Here is an 18,178-nt window from a genome sequence, read left to right on the forward strand (position 1 = left end):
ATATGAAAATATAAACTAAACACATACTCACACATAGAGTCACATACACATGGAAATAAATCTTAGAAATAAAATACATCAAAATGATATAAGTGGTTATCCATGGTTATTTGATTATAGGTTATTTCATTTTCTGTATAGTTTTCTGTTTTTCTGAATTGTCTATATCGAACATGCATGATGACACTGTAGCACAAAATATTATAAATAGGTATTTAGAGTTATACTGGGATCTGAAATAACACCGAGGTTTCTTTTTTTTACTTTTTTTTTTGTCTTTTTTGGGGGGGATGAACCTGTAGCATATGGAGTTTCCCAGGCTAGGGGTCGGATCGGAGCTATTGCTGCTGGCCTACGCCACAGCCACAGCAAAACCAGATCTGAGCCACATCGGCGACCTACACCACAGCTCACAGCAACGCCAGATGCCCAACACACTGAGCGAGGCCAGGAATCGAACCCTTGTCCTTGTGGATCCTAGTCAGTGAGCCACGATGGGAACTCCAACACTGAGATTTCTACATTTCTCCTTTATTAATTTCTTGAATGTTCTGTTCTTACAGTTAAAAAGTGGACGCTGGTCATTTTGAACCCTACTGAAAGTTATTCCCCAGGGGGCTGATATTTATGAATGGAGAGGCATAAAGAGTGCTGTCAGTCATGGTTTGACTCCCTGAAAGCCTGCTATTGGAGCTGCCAGTTTCGCAGGGAATGGGCTGTGAGCAGAGTCCAAAAAAGGCAAAGCCTAGGAAAGGAGTAATCAACATTAAATAACTCATTCTTCCTCTTCCTGGACTCACCCTTTCAAGGACGGATGGTTGCGACTCTCGAAAGTCACCAAAACATCCTTGAAAAATTAACCTCACCCTTGTTCCTTTGTGAGCCTTCTCCAGAAAAACCTTTTGTGTTTTCTCAGAGGCACAGTTCAAGCCACTAAATCAAATCTTACAGGAAGCCACGCTGCAGTTACTCTGAATAGAAGACCGAGAAACCCCACTGGAAGTAGCACACAGTGGCCGCAGGAACATGTGCCAGCAGGAAAAGAAGCCCCACAACCATATTTACTCACATCCTGGTGACTTGATCCAGCAACACCAGCAGAAGAGGAACAAGTCCACGAAAATTTTTGTCTGCTGAAAACCCATGCTCTAGCGTAAATCATTTCCACATACATATTGCAAAATAGTTGAAGACACAAAAAGGTTAAAATCTTAAGGGCAATCACTTATCTTAATGAATCCAAATCCATCTTTGATTTAGTAAATAAAGCAATGAATGTAAAATTCTCAGCACATATGTAAGTATTCATTAATGTTATTTACTATCTTAAGAAATAGTCCATTTATATAGTACCTTACAAAGGCTTTTCATGAGTCATTGATTAAAATTTGTTAAGGGTATATACGGTATTGATGAAATATGTTCATTCCACACATATAAAAGGGCTTAGAAATGGGAGATTCTCCTGCATCTCTCTTTTTTTTTTCTTTTTATGACTTATTCTGTGGCATATGGGTGTTCCTGGGTGAGGGGTTGACTCTGAGCTGCATCTGTGACCTGTGCCACAGCTTGTGGCAAAGCTGGATCCTTAACCCACTAAGTGAGGCCAGGGATCAAACCTGAACCAGCATGCTCATGGACCATGTCAGGTTCTTAACCCACTGAGCCACAACGGGAACTCCTCACCTGAGACTTGATGTCACCTCTTTGAATACCTTTTCCATTCATAGCCGCAGCTCTCCTCTCTGCAGAGGGTAAAGAGGTTCCCCTCCCTGTCTGTCAAAGTCAGGAGTACAATGCAGGGTTGCCTCCATTTATGGTCAGCTCTTCTTAGAAGGCACATAATGAAAAGCTATTGCACAAACTATTATGTGTAAAATAAGCTATAAGGACATATTGATTAAGAGGTGGTGTACAGCTAATACTTTGTCATATCTATAAATGAAATACAACCTTAAAAATTGTGAATTGCTGTACACCTGTAACATATAATCTTGTACAGCATTTTTTTCTTCAATAAAAAAAACAACAGGGAGTTCCCGTCGTGGCGCAGTGGTTAACGAATCCGACTAGGAACCATGAGGTTGCGGGTTTGATCCCTGCCCTTGCTCAGTGGGTTAACGATCCGGCGTTGCCGTGAGCTGTGGTGTACGTTGCAGACGCGGCTCGGATCCCACGTTGCTGTGGCTCTGGCGTAGGCCGGTGGCTACAGCTCCGATTGGACCCCTAGCCTGGGAACCTCCATATGCCGCGGAAGCGGCCCAAAGAAACAGCAAAAAGACAAAAAAAAAAAAACAAAAACAGAAACCAAACTATTGCACAAGAGCTCACAATCCTGCAGAGGGAGAACAGACCCCTCTGGTGATTTTTAGCTTCTCCATTCTTTTCTCAGTAAGTTTGAAATTACTTGTCAAATCGCCTGAAATGCCTGTGATTTACAAATTCTTTAATAGATGAATTAACAGATTTTAATGGTAACAGATAGTAACAGATTTTCCTCCTATATTTCATCAGCCTGAACACAGCACCCCCAAAGATCTATTTAGATCATTAGTCTCAATAAGTCAGCTTTAATGATAGACTCTGGTGGAGGCTGGAAATGGTGGTGGGTAAGTGTGCATTGGGGGGGAGTGGCATTCTGCTTCCAAACCACTCTCCTGCTTCATAAACCATGGAGGAAAGATGACTTGTTGTCCCTGCTGACAAAGAGGGGGACCATATCGCAACTCATAGCAGATCAAAGTGCCAGATGTTTTATGTGGAAGAAGACTAGCATGTAATGACCTAACCTTCTCCAAAGTAGGCAATGATTAAAGAGAACAGTCAAGGGATGTGTGAAGTTGGACAATAGTGGTGATAGCTAATCATTAAGCCCTTCGTACCTCGCACGTGACTATTTCAGTCTTGACTACAGCCACTACCACCCTGTCAAATAGGATACTGTTTCCTAGTAATACCATTACTATTCCAATTTCCAGAGAAGGAAACCAAGACTTAGATTAAGTAGCTTATCTAAAGTCACATGACGGAGAGACTAGAATTTAGACTCAGAAAGCTAATTCTAGAGCCAAAGTGCGAGCGCGTGCACACGCGCATATACACACGTTTTCTCGTTCTCTCGTTCCATATATTTTTCTCTATCTATATATAGATGTGTGTCTGTGCATGCATACGTGCATACTGAGAGTAAACTCACATAGGGGTTCCTGTAGTGGCTCAGCGGAAACAAATCTGACTAGGATCCATGAGGATGTAGGTTTGATCCCTGGCCTTGCTCAGTGGGTTAAGGATCCAGAGTTGCCCTGAGTTGTGGTGTAGGTGGCAGATGTGGCTTGGATCTGGCTTTGCTGTGGCTGTGGTGTAGGCCAGAGGCGACAGCTCTGATTGGACCCCCAGCCTGGGAACCTCCATACACTGCAGGTGTGGCCCTAAAAAAAAAAAAAAGAGAGAGAGAGAGAGAGAAAACTAATATAAATTATTTGTAGGACTCCTTCTGTTTCTACTATCTAGGTATATAATACCCAGTATATCTTTAGACATAACACATTACATAAGGTTTTTTTGTTTGTTTTTTTTTTTTTTTTTTTTTTTTTTTTTTGCTGGAATTCTATCTCAGCAACTTTTTATCTTTCTTCAAAGCAGACTCTGTGTAGACTGAAATGTCACCCTTGTCTCTTCCTCTGGAAGCAGTCCCTAACTTCTAGGCCAGGTTGTTTTTCTGCTGGGTACCTCCAAAGGACCCCATCTCCTGATCAACAATCTGAATGACAATAATCTCTAGACATTGTTGCAATAACTTGTATAATGTCTGGCTTCTATGCCCCACAAAGGTAGAAACATGTCTCTCTTGTTCATGCCTGTAATCCTAATGCCTTTCATAATACCATGCATACAGTAGGGGCTCAAAAATTACCTCCTGGTTGAAGGACTACATCCTTAACAATATCCATCCCTATAGCAATATCAACAAGGCAGTATTCTCCAATTTGTTCATTGTTTTCCCTATCAGATACCTACCTATTGCAGAATTAGTAAACATGGCAAATCTTAGCATTTTGCTATGCATCCATCATCATCAATTTTGTGCACATACCTATAAACATATGAAGACAGTCATGACTCCGGCTAAAGAATATTAACATAAGCATGTCTAGACACATTGCAACTACTGGGAGGAGTATTTCAGAAACTCTGTGATATCATAACAGGCAACTAAATCCTCTCATTGAGCATGACTTATAAGTCTCTAAGTTTACTTGTGAGGTAGGTAGGGAAATTTATATTTTTTTGCAAGAGCTTCATGGAAAAAGAAAAACGAAGTGCCCTGTAATAAACCAATTTTCTTTCCCTTCATAAGCCAAGACATGCAACATTTACTTATTTATTTATTTGTTTTTTGTCTTTTTGCCTTTTCTTGGGCTGCTCCTGCGGCATATGGAGGTTCCCAGGCTAGGGGTCTAATCGGAGCTGTAGCCACCGGCCTACACCAGAGCCACAACAACACGGGATCTGAGCCACGTCTGTGACCTACACCAGAGCTCATGGCAATGCCAGATTCTTAACCCACTGAGCAAGGCCAGGGATTGAACCCTCAACCTCATGGTTTCTATTCGGATTCATTAACCACTGCACCAAGACAGGAACACTTTTTTTTTTTTTTTTTTTTTTTTGGTTTTGGTTTTTTTTGGTTTGTTTTTACATTTATTATTTAATCATTTGTAAGAGTGATACAAGTCATTATATTTTTATTGGATGTACACAAATATTGAAAATTCCTTCAGTCTCATATGATGTTCAGTTTTGAGTGTTCATGTCTGTGTGTCAGGAGGAAGGGAAAGGAGAAAGGAAACAAGGTTATAAGACATTTGAAAAGGAGGAACACCCAAGAGAGGACAAAAGGGGTGGATAGGCAGCCGTCAGGGAAACAAGGCAGCATGTCCTCTCTATGTTAACTTGTATTTGGAATAATTGCCTTCTAGAAGCCTGTATTTTCCTTGTAGACTTAATATCTGCAATTTTCCTACCCAGTACTTGGGTTAACAGTCATACTCAAAGTGTAACTGGGTGAACAACTGAGACATAGCAGATCAGCAAAAGTCCTAAGCACTTAAAATAGTCCATAAAACATGTCCATTAAATATCGTGCAAATGACTATTTTGGCTATTTAAAGAGAAGATGCAATGGAGCAAGTTCCACGTTCCAATGCATTCCTTTTCCAATATGGCTCTTGAATATGGGCTTGCCCCAAGGCGAAACCCTCACCTCCAAGGGTTCAGCCCTCATCTATAAGCAAATAACCCCCAAACTTCCACCGTCTGGACTCACACCACATGATGGTGTGCAGGACGTCAAAGCTGAGAGGTCCCGAAAACAACTTCTAATTTCTGACCATATCAAATACTCTCGGAGTCCCCGGTCTCCTGGTTTACAACAGCATTCTTCCTCCCTGTGTCTCAGAATGGAAGTTTTCGCTTATTTTTCCCATCTTATTAAATGTCAAATGTTTCCACCCCAATGATGTTTTTCAAACTCTCAATGAAAATGGTACCATCCGTTCCTTACTTCTTCTGAACCACTTCAGTAAATGCCCCAATTTCTCTGTGCCTCTAAGCCTAAAAATCAAAGATAATCATAGCATTTTCTTTCGCAAAAAATTCTCAAATCCCACCTTGCAGAAGGATTGTATTTCAAATTCCTCCCCTCAGTCTTTAAAAGCCTTTTAGAATATGATCTCTACTTACTTTTCAAGATCATTTCTTCAAATATTTCCTGGCCCCTCCCAGTGTCTACTGAATGTAACCCGGCTATCATTTCTGAATACAATGAGGATAGCCTTCACCTCAAAGTCTTTGCTCAAGCTGTTCTTCAAACTGGAACTGTCTTAGCTCTCTGGGTCTCCTCGTTCCTTGCCATCAGCCAGGTCAAAGTCCCTGTGCCTCTAAGAAGCCGTCGGAGGTTCTTCCCAGATAAAAATCTATCCCTTCTTCATACATTTCCAGCACGTTTTTATAATTCTTTTATGACATTTACGACAGGATGCCTTTTATAGGAAGCCTAACTCTTCTTTTTCTTGTGAATTCCTCGAAGGCAGAAGCCATATCATTTTATCTCCCTGACTCCTACTCAAGGGCTGATAGCTAAGAGCAGATCATGAATGAAGGAATACGTGAGTGACTATTCTTTAGCTTTTCTATTCATTATTAACCCTAGTTCCCCTCTCCCAATCTAGTGAGCTATTTAACGTACTCTTCAGGTTTTGAGATTGTCTACACATAACAACTTTCTGGGGCTTAGGGCTTTGTGCTGATCTTACTGGTTCTTCATTTGGTAACCCAGATGAGGACTCTGTTATATAATCTACTTTTGCATCCAGACAAGTGTGATGCAAACTCAGGGGTCCTCTCCTTTGTGGGGGAGTAAAAGACTTCAATCTTGAGCAAAGTAAAAGCTGTCCAATATTTACCTATTTTAAAATTATTGAATTATGTTCATTTTCTTTTTGCATGAGGGGCACATTCATTGGATTTTGGATTGTTATGGGCACATGAGAAGAAAATACCCCATCAGTGAGTCTGATGGAAATCCAAGATGCTCCTGGGCTTGGTCACTACGAGAGACCCAAGCAGTCATTTGAGAGACCAAGAAAATACCAGAAATAAGAAGCAAATGCACCTTGGGTACAGAATGTTCTTGACCCCTTCCCGTAATTCTCCTCATTCAGTTTGAATGCAGACTCAGCGTATGAATAATAAAAGCATTTCAGAGCTATTAGGAAGTAAAAAGATATGAAGGAATTTAAAATTCATGTTATTCCGTGAAGGAAGGCAATCTGAAAAAGGCCATACATTTGTGGCAATATGAATGGAACTTAAGATTATCATACTAAGTCAAGCAAGAAAGAGAAAGACGAATACCATATGATATCACTAATATGTGGCATCTAAAATATGACGCAAATGAACTTTTGTGAAACAGACTCATAGATATAGAGAACAGACTTGTGGTTGCCAAGGCGGAAGGGGCTGGGAGAGAGATGGAGTCGGCGTTTGGGTTGGCAGATGCAAACTCTTATATATAGAACGGATAAACCACAAGGTCCTACTGTAGGTAGGGAAAATATATTCAATATCTTGTGGTAAACCATACTGGAAAAGAATATAAAAAAGGAGGTGTGTGTACATATACACACCCATCTCCTTCGAATGTGTATTCACATTACTCCCCAACAAAGGAGATTTGAACCCCGAGTGTGTGTATATATACGTGTGAGTATGTAACTATATATATATGTATGTACATATATATGTAACTGAATCACTTTGCTGTTCAGAAGAAATTAACATAGCATTGTAAATCAAGCATATTTCAATAAAAATTTTAAAAGGCCACATACTATGTGATTCCAACTATATGACATTTTGGAAAAGGAAAAACGATGGAACCAGTGAAAAGATCAGTGGTTGCCAGGGGTTCGGGGACTGGGAAAGAATGAATGAAGAAAGCACAGAGGCTTTTTAGGGCAGTGACAAAACTCAGCATGATATCATAATGATAAATACATGTCATTATACATTTGTCCCAACCGACAGACTATAAAACACCACAAGTGAACACTAATGTAAACTACGGACTCCAGGTGACTATGCTGTGTCAATGGAGGTTCATCAGTTGGAAAAAATGTCCCTTACTGGCAGGGCGTGTTGATAACGGGGGAGACCGTGCATGTGCAGGGCAGATGATATGTGGGAAATCTCTGTACATTCCCCCCAATTCTACCATGAATCTAAAACTTCCGTAAAACATAGCATCTAAATAAAAACCAACCAAATCCAAAAACATTTTATGTTGTGCAATACATCCATAAATTAGCAAAAATCTATCTATCTTGATTTTCCTAATCATCCTGCTAGGTGGGTGTCATACCTTTTACTTTAAAAATTACAAAACAGGAACTCAGAGACGTTCAGTTCTTAAGATCACATGGTTCTTGAGTGGTACCGTAAAGATTTGAATATTATAGCAGTAAGGAACTTTGTTTTGGTAACGTAACACTAACTCCCCAGAACAGATATACCCACTGACTAGCTGTGTGATCTTGGGGAAGTCACCTAAATTCTCAGAGCCTCTGTTAACTCATCCGTAAAGTGTGAATAATTTTCACTAACTGAGCACCCTCTTGCTTCTTGACTCGGGAGAGAAGGTACCACTTACCCTTAGGCTTTCCCACAAAAATTTAATTGGATAGAATTCTGATACGAATTCTGTACATTGATGTCATCCCTAGCAGCCCATTCACATCATTTGGCTTGGACATCAGGGCAAAAACAGGGAGCGCTTTGCTGACCATGATATTAAGAAACATGTATTTGCTCTTTGTCCCAGTTCCTGGCACAGAGCTCCTCAAACCCTTGTGTTTTCTTGAGTGACAGGGCTAGAGGGGAGTTTTTGGTAATTCATAAAAGGCCTCTTTCAGCCATACTTGAGTTTACACTAGTAAGGTGACTCTTGGAGGATGGGGGTTTGTTGGTTAGAAGCCTGGTTCTTTCTGTCTTATACCCCACCCTCTGAGAGAGAGAGAGAGAGAGCGCGCCTAGACTCATTTAACCTCAGAGGTCAATGATTCAATCAATCATGCCTATCTAATGAATGTTCCTATAGCCCCTAATAATAAGGTTTGAAGAGCTTCCAGGTTGGTGAACCATCAAGGCGCTGAAAGTGTAGCACAGAAACCCTAGCCCCTTCCCTCCCACCTTGCTCTATTCACTTCTTTCATTTGTCTGTGCCTAAACCATATCTTCCAGAATAAACAGGTAATAGAAAGTAAAACTGGGGGAGTTCCCATTGTGGTACAGCAGAAACGAATCCCACTAGGAACCATGAGATTTCGGGTTCGATCCCTGGCCTCACTCAATGGGTTAAGGATCCAGTGTTGCCGTGGGCTGTGGTGTAGGTTGCAGATGTGGCTCGGATCTGGTGTTGCTGTGGCTGTGGTGTAGGCTGCCGGCTACAGCTCCGATTGGACCCCTAGCCTGGGAACCTCCATATGCCACAGGATGGCCCTAGAAAAGGCAAAAAGACAAAAAAAAAAAAAAAGAAAGAAAGAAAGTAAAGCTGGAAGTAAATCTTTGCTGAATTCTGTGACTTGTTCTATCAGCTCATGGAACCCCAGGAGGTGGCTGTGGGAACCCTCAATTTATAGTTGGCCAATTAGAAGTACAGGGGATGACTTGGGGCTTGTGATCAGTATCTGAAGTGAGGTGGGCAGGCTGATGGGATGGAGCCTGTGGGGTCTGCACCAACCCCAGGTAGTTCGTGTCAGAACTCTTCTGGGTGAAGGGAAAACACCCCGTATGTTTGGTGTCAGAAGTGAATAAATAAAGAAGAGGTTTCCCTTTTTGACTCTCTATCTCCAGCATGACAGTCAGACACTAAACCTAAGTGACAAAAGGAACCTGACTCAAAGAACAGGAAATCAAGTGAAATACCAGAATATCGGTCAATCCTAGAGATTTTTCAGAACCAGGAGACTCTTTTCTTGAGAAAATGTCAAGCGAATTCTGAAACCCTCAGCATATCTCCCTGAAAGAACATTTTGCAGGTTCAGCTCCACCTGAATTTGCTTCACAGGTTTAGGCTATTTAAAAAATGCTATGACTTTAAGTTATTAATAGAAAGGATTTTACATTTTGTATGCACAATACAATTTACATATAAAAGTTCAGAATTGCTAGGGAAGTGTGATTTTAATATTTTTAATGAAGACAGTCTTATATCACTGCTTTTTATGTTGATATATTTTTTTCTCCAACTTAGTTGTACTTAATACTGTGGTTTGCAGAGTTGGGTATTCAATAACTTTACTGCATCATTGATTACAAAGAGGCTATAGTTGGGTAGGGACAGTTAGTGAACTCTTCCCACTAGAAGAATATTATGAATTTAGCAAAACAGTTGCTTCCTGAAAATTCGCTATGCCTTTCCATTTTTCTTTTTCTAGTGAATCTCAGATGAACTAATATCCTTCTAGGTCACACATGAAAAATTTGACTTGTTTGCTTCTTAAAGGATGCTATTACCAAGTCAGGGCAAGGAAAGTTTTGTTTTGTTTTGTTTTGTTTTCTGTTTCAGGGCTGCACCCATGGCATATGGAGGTTCCCAGGCTAGGGGTTGAATTGGAGTTGTAGCTGCCGACCTATGCTGCAGCCACAGCAATGCAGGATCCAAGCTGAATCTGCCACCTACACCACAGCTCACAGCAACGCCAGATCCTTAACCCACTGAGTGAGGCCAGGGATCAAACCCACAACCTCACAGTTCCTAGTCAGGTTTGTTAACTGCTGAGCCACGAAGGGAACTCCCAGGACAAAGAAAGTTGAGTGGTCCATGATGATGATATTACGTCTTATCAATGACTAAGTAGGGATATTTAACAACCTACTGAAGGAGGTCAGAAGTTTAAAATGTCCAAGAGTTGGAGTTCCTGTTGTGGCTCAGTGGTAACGAACCCGACTAGTATCTATGAGGACTCAGGTTCAATCCCTGGCCTCACTCAGTGGGTTAAGGATCCGGTGTTGCTGTGAGCTGTGGAGTAGGTTGCAAAAGTGGCTCGAAACCCTGTTGCTGTTGCTGTGGTGTAGGCCGACAGCTGAAGTTCCAATTCGATCACTAGCCTGGGAACTTCCGTAAGCTGCGGCTGTGGCCCTAAAGAGACCAAGAAAAAAATGTCTAAGAGTTAACTTTTTCACATAGACAACATAGTTTCAAAGAAGAAAATGTAGCTCCTTCTGCATAAAGGATTAGAAGTCCTTATTGATATATACTTTCCTCCATGAGGAAGTCATCTGAATATAGGCTTGGCCAGTGGATTGAATAAGAGTGGGATGGACATGAGACAGAGGTTTCAACAAGGTCAAGGATAAGGTATAGTCAGGGGGATGGGAAGGTGGAAGGTTAGGAGAGATGAGGAAACCCACCAGAACCATGTATCTCAAGGGTGCCGTCACAAGGGCTGAATGAGATCATATATGCAGAAGAGAGCATCAGCCCAGGTCTCTAGCTAGGCAGCCCTGGTTCAAATCCCTACTCTGCCTCTTCCTGGCTGAGTGATCCTGCAAAAGTCACTTATGTTATCTAAATCTGAATTTCTTCATCAGTTTTTTGTGCAGATGAAATGAGATAATAAACTGTACTTTTCACGTAGTAAGCACTCAGGTGTCAGTTATTATTTATTACTTTTATGGCCCCAAGTCCTCTTATTCATAATTACCATTCCCAGTATGCTCCATTTTCCTTCCCTATTTTATTTTTTCTGTAGAACTTATTACTGTCTCCATGCTATACATTTTACTTATTTATGTTCTTACTTTTGATTCTCCACATTAACATATGAGCTCCACGGTGACAGGGAATTCTTTTCTATTTTTTTCCCTACTGGGGGCGGGGGTGCCTAGGACAGGGCTGTCACACCGTAGTACTCAATAAACATTTGTTGAATGAAAGAATCTTTGCCTAAAATAGTTCTTGGAGTAAAGGAAGGGGGACACATTGTTGGTTCCAAAATAGTCAAAACGACCCTTGCCAGTGGGACCATTTTCAAGATGTGGCCAGAGGTGTGGGTTACTAAATGGAGGGAACGTTTATTGGAACTGAAAAAGTCAAAGAGACCATGGAACCAGTGTGTTGGATGGGTCATCAATGAAGCTAGGGAGTGAGACGAAGGAGAGATGAAAGAGGCTGCCAGCTTCTCTAAGCCTACAGATAAATACAGAGGAATGCTCTGCGGGTCAGCAGTAGGCAGCCAGAAGAAGTGGTAAGAGATGGAATGAACAGATGGCTGCCTTTCACCATGGGGAGTAGGGCTTAGAAGTAGCAACAGGGAGTTGGGAGAACCCAACCACTGCCTCCTAGTCCCTTGACATGGAGCCCACAGAAGACTGAAGAACCTTCGGTGGAGAGAGTGTTCTTTTTCAGTGAAGCAAAGAGGTCAGTGAGTTTGGCAGAGAGCCTGTGAATGTAGAGTAGGGTGATGCTAAGGACGTGACATTCCCGAAGGCGTGGTGGGAGTGAGAGCAGTAACAGGAGCACAGAGCAGTCTAAAGATGAGTGTGCAAGCGGCTGTGTGCACAGAGCACAGAGAGAGGTCATCTTCAGAACAGGGACACTCAAGAATGGATGGTTGTAGGTGGTGGTGGTTGTTGTTTTCCTCCCCATTACCAGATACAAGATGATTTTGTAGTTAAAGAAGCTAAGGAGAAGGACAGCACATTTCTGGAAACATCTTGATGTTTGACTGCTCCAGGGAATTATTCAAATATCTAACAGTCACATCTTCTACTTGTTATGGAAATATCTTTTCCTTCCTTCCATCTCAGAAGAATACTTGATAGCTTCAGTAGGATATACTTTTGGATGAATGAATTTTAAGTTACTACCTTTTGTAATCTTTACCTTTGGTTGAAGCCCAACTTAAATAGGTCAAAATTTCAGTGAGACTGTTTAGAAAAGTAAAACATTAAGGCAAGCTTTGGAACTCTTGTGAGTTAGAACCATTGTCTAACACTTCGGTATCTCTTTTGTTAAGTTAAATTTGGAGGTGTGAAGCATCTCATATTATCTCCAAATAAATTCATAACAAGTGCTCCTTAGTTAGTTGATTGGTCAGTGGCTCAAAAACTCATTGGGTAACCACAATGCCTAGAACACTGTGAGAAAAAAAACAATGGATAAAACAAGGCAAGGTTCTGAACACGATAAAAAACACTAGATGCCAACAAATAATAATTTAAAAGCTATTTAGAACAAGTGAATATTTTGACCTGGGAATCTTTCTTCCACTTCTGCATTCCCTGAATAAATAATTGAAGAAAATGATAATTCATATTCATAATAACAAATATGGGTAAAGCCAGAATGCCCTAGAAGAATATCCTAGAAGTGCTATTCAATAAAACATGTTGAATGAGACTTTTTGGAGTTGAAAATTTGGGTCAGGGCACTATTCTCAAGGGAATTTAATATGTCACTGCTTGTATGTCACTTTATGATCACAGCAGAAAATAAAAAATCATTCCAGGTTGCACTGGCTGAAACTACCTGAGACTAATGTTTATGAACTAACTTTTCCATTCTCGTAACAGCACTTCTTAGGTCATTTTTAGTTTCAGGGGATAAGGTGTCATTTTTAGTTTCTCCTAAGTCTTCCCCTGAAGTTCACTTTTATAGGCATGAGCATTTCCTGATGAGATGAATAGGGACACTTCATGACACAGCTGCTCCCATGGTCCTTTGGGAAGCCTTGTCTATACTTCCCACACTTGAGCAAAGTCCAAGATGAAGCTAACACAGTAGTAGGTTCCAATTAATTGCTATTCAACCTCTTGTATGACTTCTCTTGGCCCCAGTTAAAATGCTTTAGGAATTTAGATCTTACTAATTAGAATGGCAGTGCTATCAACTTTAGCTACTCAGAATCTACTAATATTTTCTTTTCCTAAAATGAAAAAAATGTGATTCATGTTTTTAGTCCACATGCTTATTAATACTCACACTTGATTGATGATGCAGTCTTGAAAATCAAAGAAGCCAAAAACCCAGATTGATTTTTAAATTGGTATCTTTTTAAAAAAGTCTCTCTTTCTCTGTTTAATGAACTCCAAACCAAAACACAAAGAAACAAGCCAATAGACACTCTAAAGCAAAAACAACCTGCAACAACAACGAAAACTGCCAAAGACGGGAAGTTTTTTTGGAGCCCCAGATATTACTTAGGCGTGTTGCTTAATTTTCTGGTTAAAACAGGTAAACTTCAGTTTCTGCTGAGGCCATACTGAATCAGATGAAGGATCTTTACATACACAGGTAATGGCTATATGTCAGGACTACCAACCTATTCAACTGTAGCTTCTCCTTTGAGATGCACTGATCAGTAAAAAGACACGTTGGCATTTTTTATTTCCATCCGATTTGAAGAGAAAGTTTATAAGGTCATTCTCTTATTACAAAATTAATGGCTTAGGGCAATGAAAGCCTCTGACGTGATGTGGAAAATAGGCACCCTCCCCTCAAACTGCCTCTCTACCTGTTCCCTGCCTGAGCCAGAACACACCACCAGGTATTTGAGAAGTTTTAAATCGGACAATATTTTCTGACGCTAGCCAAGCTATTCCAAGCTTAGGACTTCCATCTCCGGGACCATCTTGCAAGGAAAAGCCGCTGTTGAGAGAAAAAAGCCACACTACACAAACTACTTAAAAATCCATATGGCTCCTTCCAATTTTTAAAATTGTGTTAAAACATACACTTAAGTTAGGAAAATTCTTTTTGTTGTCATGAAATACAAAGACAAGTTCAATATTTAGAATCCATTCTCGGGTTGAATATTTTTTGTCTAACTTTTGATCCCAGGGTAAATTTAGCTTTTTAAAATTGTAGAAAGCAGAGGTGTAAGAGATAAGTATTTTTGTATAAGACAGCCCATTAATAAATGAAATTGTTTATTTTTTCCTACACCATTAGTTTAAATGGGCCACTTCCTCAAATGTCTGGTCTAAGTTGATTTAATTTTTAAATATAACACAGAAGAATGCAAACCCTTAATGCAGAATGTAACAAATTACCCATCACTGAGATTAGATATCCGACATTATATTTATGTATGTTTTCTTTTTTTGTTTTTTTGTTCTTTTGGTTTTTTGTCTTTTTAGGGCCGCACCCACAGCATATGGAGGTTCCCAGGCTAGGGGTCTAATCGGACCTCTAGCTGCCGGCCTACGCCAGAGCCACAGTAACACGGGATCCGAGCCATGTCTGCAACCTACACCACAGCTCACGGCAACGCCGGATCCTTAACCCACTGAGCAAGGCCAGGGATCGAACCCGCAACCTCATGGTTCCTAATCGGATTCATTAACCACTGTGCCATGACGGGAACTCCTATTTTCTTTAATCTTCTAAAATGGCAAGCCCAGTGGTAACCATCCATTTTATTTGTCATTCCAGTAGCAATTTCAATTTCGGAAGATGTAAATAGAACTTACTAAAACACTCCTTTTGTTTTCTTTTCCTCATTTTTCTGATTTCCCATGTAGCATTCCTTGTCATAACAATCTATATTAACATATTTACATCTCACAATAATGGAAATCTTACATCTTACGAGTACCTGAAATATTAATTATCCAAAGCAAAGTTAAATGCCAATTCTGACTAAAAATGTCCTTATATCTGTTGCATTGCATTTGCCAAAGAGGAAAGAGCCCTGGTTGACAGAGTTAAGTTCCTTGCCCCAAAAAAGTGCTTTTTTTTTTTTTTTTCAATTTAACACGGTTAATTAGTAACCAATATTCACTGCAAATTAACTTTAATTTTTTTAATATGAAAAATTGAAGATCCCATACAAACCAAATTCGTGGAATATTTTCTTTCGTATTTCATATTTTCTAAGTAGCCATAGCATTTTTATATAGAAAGGTCTTTTTAAAGAGAACTGGGATTTTAAAATGTGGCTGGGGAAAAAAAAAACACGAGGGGAAGATAAATTAGAATCTGGTATGCTATGTACTACTTACCTTCAAAAGTCAAATAAAACTTTCCTCTGTCAAACCAAACGAGGGAAGGCTGTTCATTCTCTGTATGGCCAGGAGTTGAAGCGGGATGGGAAGGTTAAGGAGAGGGAGAGGGAGAGAGAAGGACACAGTATGAGTTACAGAGCAGGTCATTAATCTCACTAGGGGGAGGGCGGAGGCACTGCATGCCATTATCGTGCAGGAAAAAGGAAAGGCTGGCAATCTAGGGTTTGTTTTTTTGTTTTTAGTTTGGGAAACAGAAAGCAAAAAGCAAAGCTATGGAGGCCTAAAGGGATGGGCACGTGTTGCTGGTAGCTTGGTACTGGGTGCTGCTGGGCATGGAGCAGAAGTCTTCCTGGCCATGCAGGGGCGTCAGCATATTTTCACTGCACTAGTTTGGGCAAACTATCATTCAGCAATTGCCGTATTCATTTCGTCTTCAGGGTCCTCCCCTTCCATGTTTTCGAAAAGGTAAGCTGGGAGTTAGAGGTTATGTAAAACTTAGCTTAGGTTTTCAGTGACAATAGCACTGCACATCAATTGAAAGTGCACGGAAGATGTCATAGATCTTCCGTCCCCTCCCCTGGAATCACCTTAGGCATCCAGACACAAAACACCCTTTACCTATGTACCAAAAGAAAACGAGATTACTAACAGTGCTCTATGATATGTTAAATTTAAAAGCCGTCACCAGACATGGAATTCTAAGCAGTTAAATTATTCCTCCCTTTGTAAATTCACAAAGCCACAGCATCTCACCTTCTTCAAACCTTTTCACTGAGAAACTGTCATGCAACCTGCTGCTTTATAATATGTTCACTTAAAAACATTTCAGTGGCATGAGTTCCACGATGAACAGAAAAATAGACGATGCATCTGAGAGGCACTGGATACTCATGAGGTGAGTAGCATATCCATGAAATTTAGCAATCAGATGGCATAATGGCTTGAATTTTTAAAGTCTAAATATCTAGAGATCACTTTGCTAGCACCATACCTGCAGGCGTTTCACAGCGCCTTTCAAACGAGGGCAGTTTGTCATAAAAAACATCATCTTCTGACACTACGAACCAAAGAAATATAAAGAATGGAAAACAAAAAAACACAAATACAAATCTCAAATGAAATCAAGCAGCACACTTTACTGATCAAAACGCAGAAATGATTCTAATGGAAAAAGAAAACAAAAACCTAAGACACTGGGATTATGCACAGGGTATAAAAAAGTGACGTGCTTGTTTCATGATGAGTCTAGGAGAAGAAATGGAAATTTAAAAAATGCCAGGTTTTAGCATCTGTGAATTGGCTGAAGTCAGCTCCATGGAAGAAATCTCTCCCCCACCTTTTCAGGGAGTTGTTAAAGGCACGGTCATTAATAATTGACTCGTGCAAGTGTATTTCACTCAGACACAATTCTCAAGTGGCCAGACATATGTCCATCAACAGAGCCTCCTGACATAGTGCTGACAGCTCAATGGGATCACTCAGCATGCACCTTCCCCCCATGGGGAAAGAAGAAGCTTTTAATGAGACCGTAAAAATGCAACAGTATGAAGCTGAGGTCCCTGAATGAAGTCTCCTATTTCAATTTCATCAATATCCAAATTGAGTTGGCCTGGCACCTGTCTTTGATAGCTATGGGCTGTTGGTTTTGAACAGCATTATTGTAATCCCACCTCTGGGCATGGTATCAAGCATGGCCAAGTGTTTTTGTGAATTGGTCACAAGAATTGCTCTGAGCCCCAGCCATTCCAAATCTTTGCACATGACCTCTCTTCTCACCAACAAATGCAGATAACTGCAGTTTTACTCTCTGTGATTTAGATCAATCAATGCCATAGGTCAGATGGGTGTAAGTATAACCTTAATAGAAGATTGAATAAATTTTGTACAAAGACTGGTAAGAGAATCTTCCCTACAATGTAGAGAAGTTAAGATAAGGAAATGGATGAGAGTAGTAAAATTATTCCATAAACAATGTTTCTTGGAAATGATTCTACTAGCTTGCCTTCTAGACTTAGTAAGGCAGGGAAATTACTTCCTTGCCAATTCTTAAGGCTCTAGGATACCACCTGTCAGTCAGTCTTTAGTATATATGTGGCTTCCTTAGTGGTTAGAACAAGTGGATGCCACTCCTATAATGTCTCTAGGAGAGGAACAGGAGCTGACACTAGGAAGGGACACTCTATAATATCTCCAGAAAATAGGAAGCAAAACAATAACATTGGCAGTAACTGCATGTAACAGTGCCTTCTTGTACTTACTAGTGGGGAGTGATGGAGACTATTCCTTCTGTCGGAAGATCTAATTTTCTATTTATCATCTCCTTAAAAATGAGGAGTCTCCGACACTACCATTTGTTTTCTGAGCTGAAGTTAACAAAACAGTAGTGCATAAAGGTTGAATGGCATGCTTATAATTTTTAATCCTGGTTGTGTACATTGACAGCTTAGAAGAAAATTTACTAACTAAATCAGAGAACTTTTAAAAAGTGTCATTGGATAGTTCTGTGCTTGATTTAAATAAGGGCAGATGAAACTTTTCCTAAAGAACTAACCTTGGAAATTGCCTCAAATTGACCCGGGATGGGGAAGCCAGTCCTAGAGACAGGCTT

The 18,178-nt window shown here is 40.3% G+C and overlaps 1 protein-coding gene across 23 annotated transcripts in view; it reads right to left on the reverse strand.

The window, feature by feature from the left end:
• SGIP1 (SH3 domain GRB2 like endophilin interacting protein 1) overlaps positions 1–18,178 on the reverse strand; it is a 235,964-nt gene that overhangs the window by 51,652 nt on the left and 166,134 nt on the right. For 12 of the 23 annotated variants that reach the window (XM_021096515.1, XM_021096519.1, XM_021096517.1 and 9 more), the window contains one exon: positions 16,562–16,627. The exons of 3 other annotated variants lie outside the window; for them this stretch is intronic. In XM_021096515.1, coding sequence (XP_020952174.1) covers positions 16,562–16,627 — 66 coding nt within the window. Of the gene's footprint in view, positions 1–15,567; positions 15,628–16,561; positions 16,628–18,178 lie in introns of all 23 variants that reach the window. 8 more of the 23 variants (XM_021096516.1, XM_021096525.1, XM_021096523.1 and 5 more) reach the window with 1 other exon arrangement.

Source organism: Sus scrofa, chromosome 6, assembly GCF_000003025.6.
Source record: "Sus scrofa isolate TJ Tabasco breed Duroc chromosome 6, Sscrofa11.1, whole genome shotgun sequence".
NCBI classification, from domain to species: Eukaryota; Metazoa; Chordata; class Mammalia; order Artiodactyla; family Suidae; genus Sus; species Sus scrofa.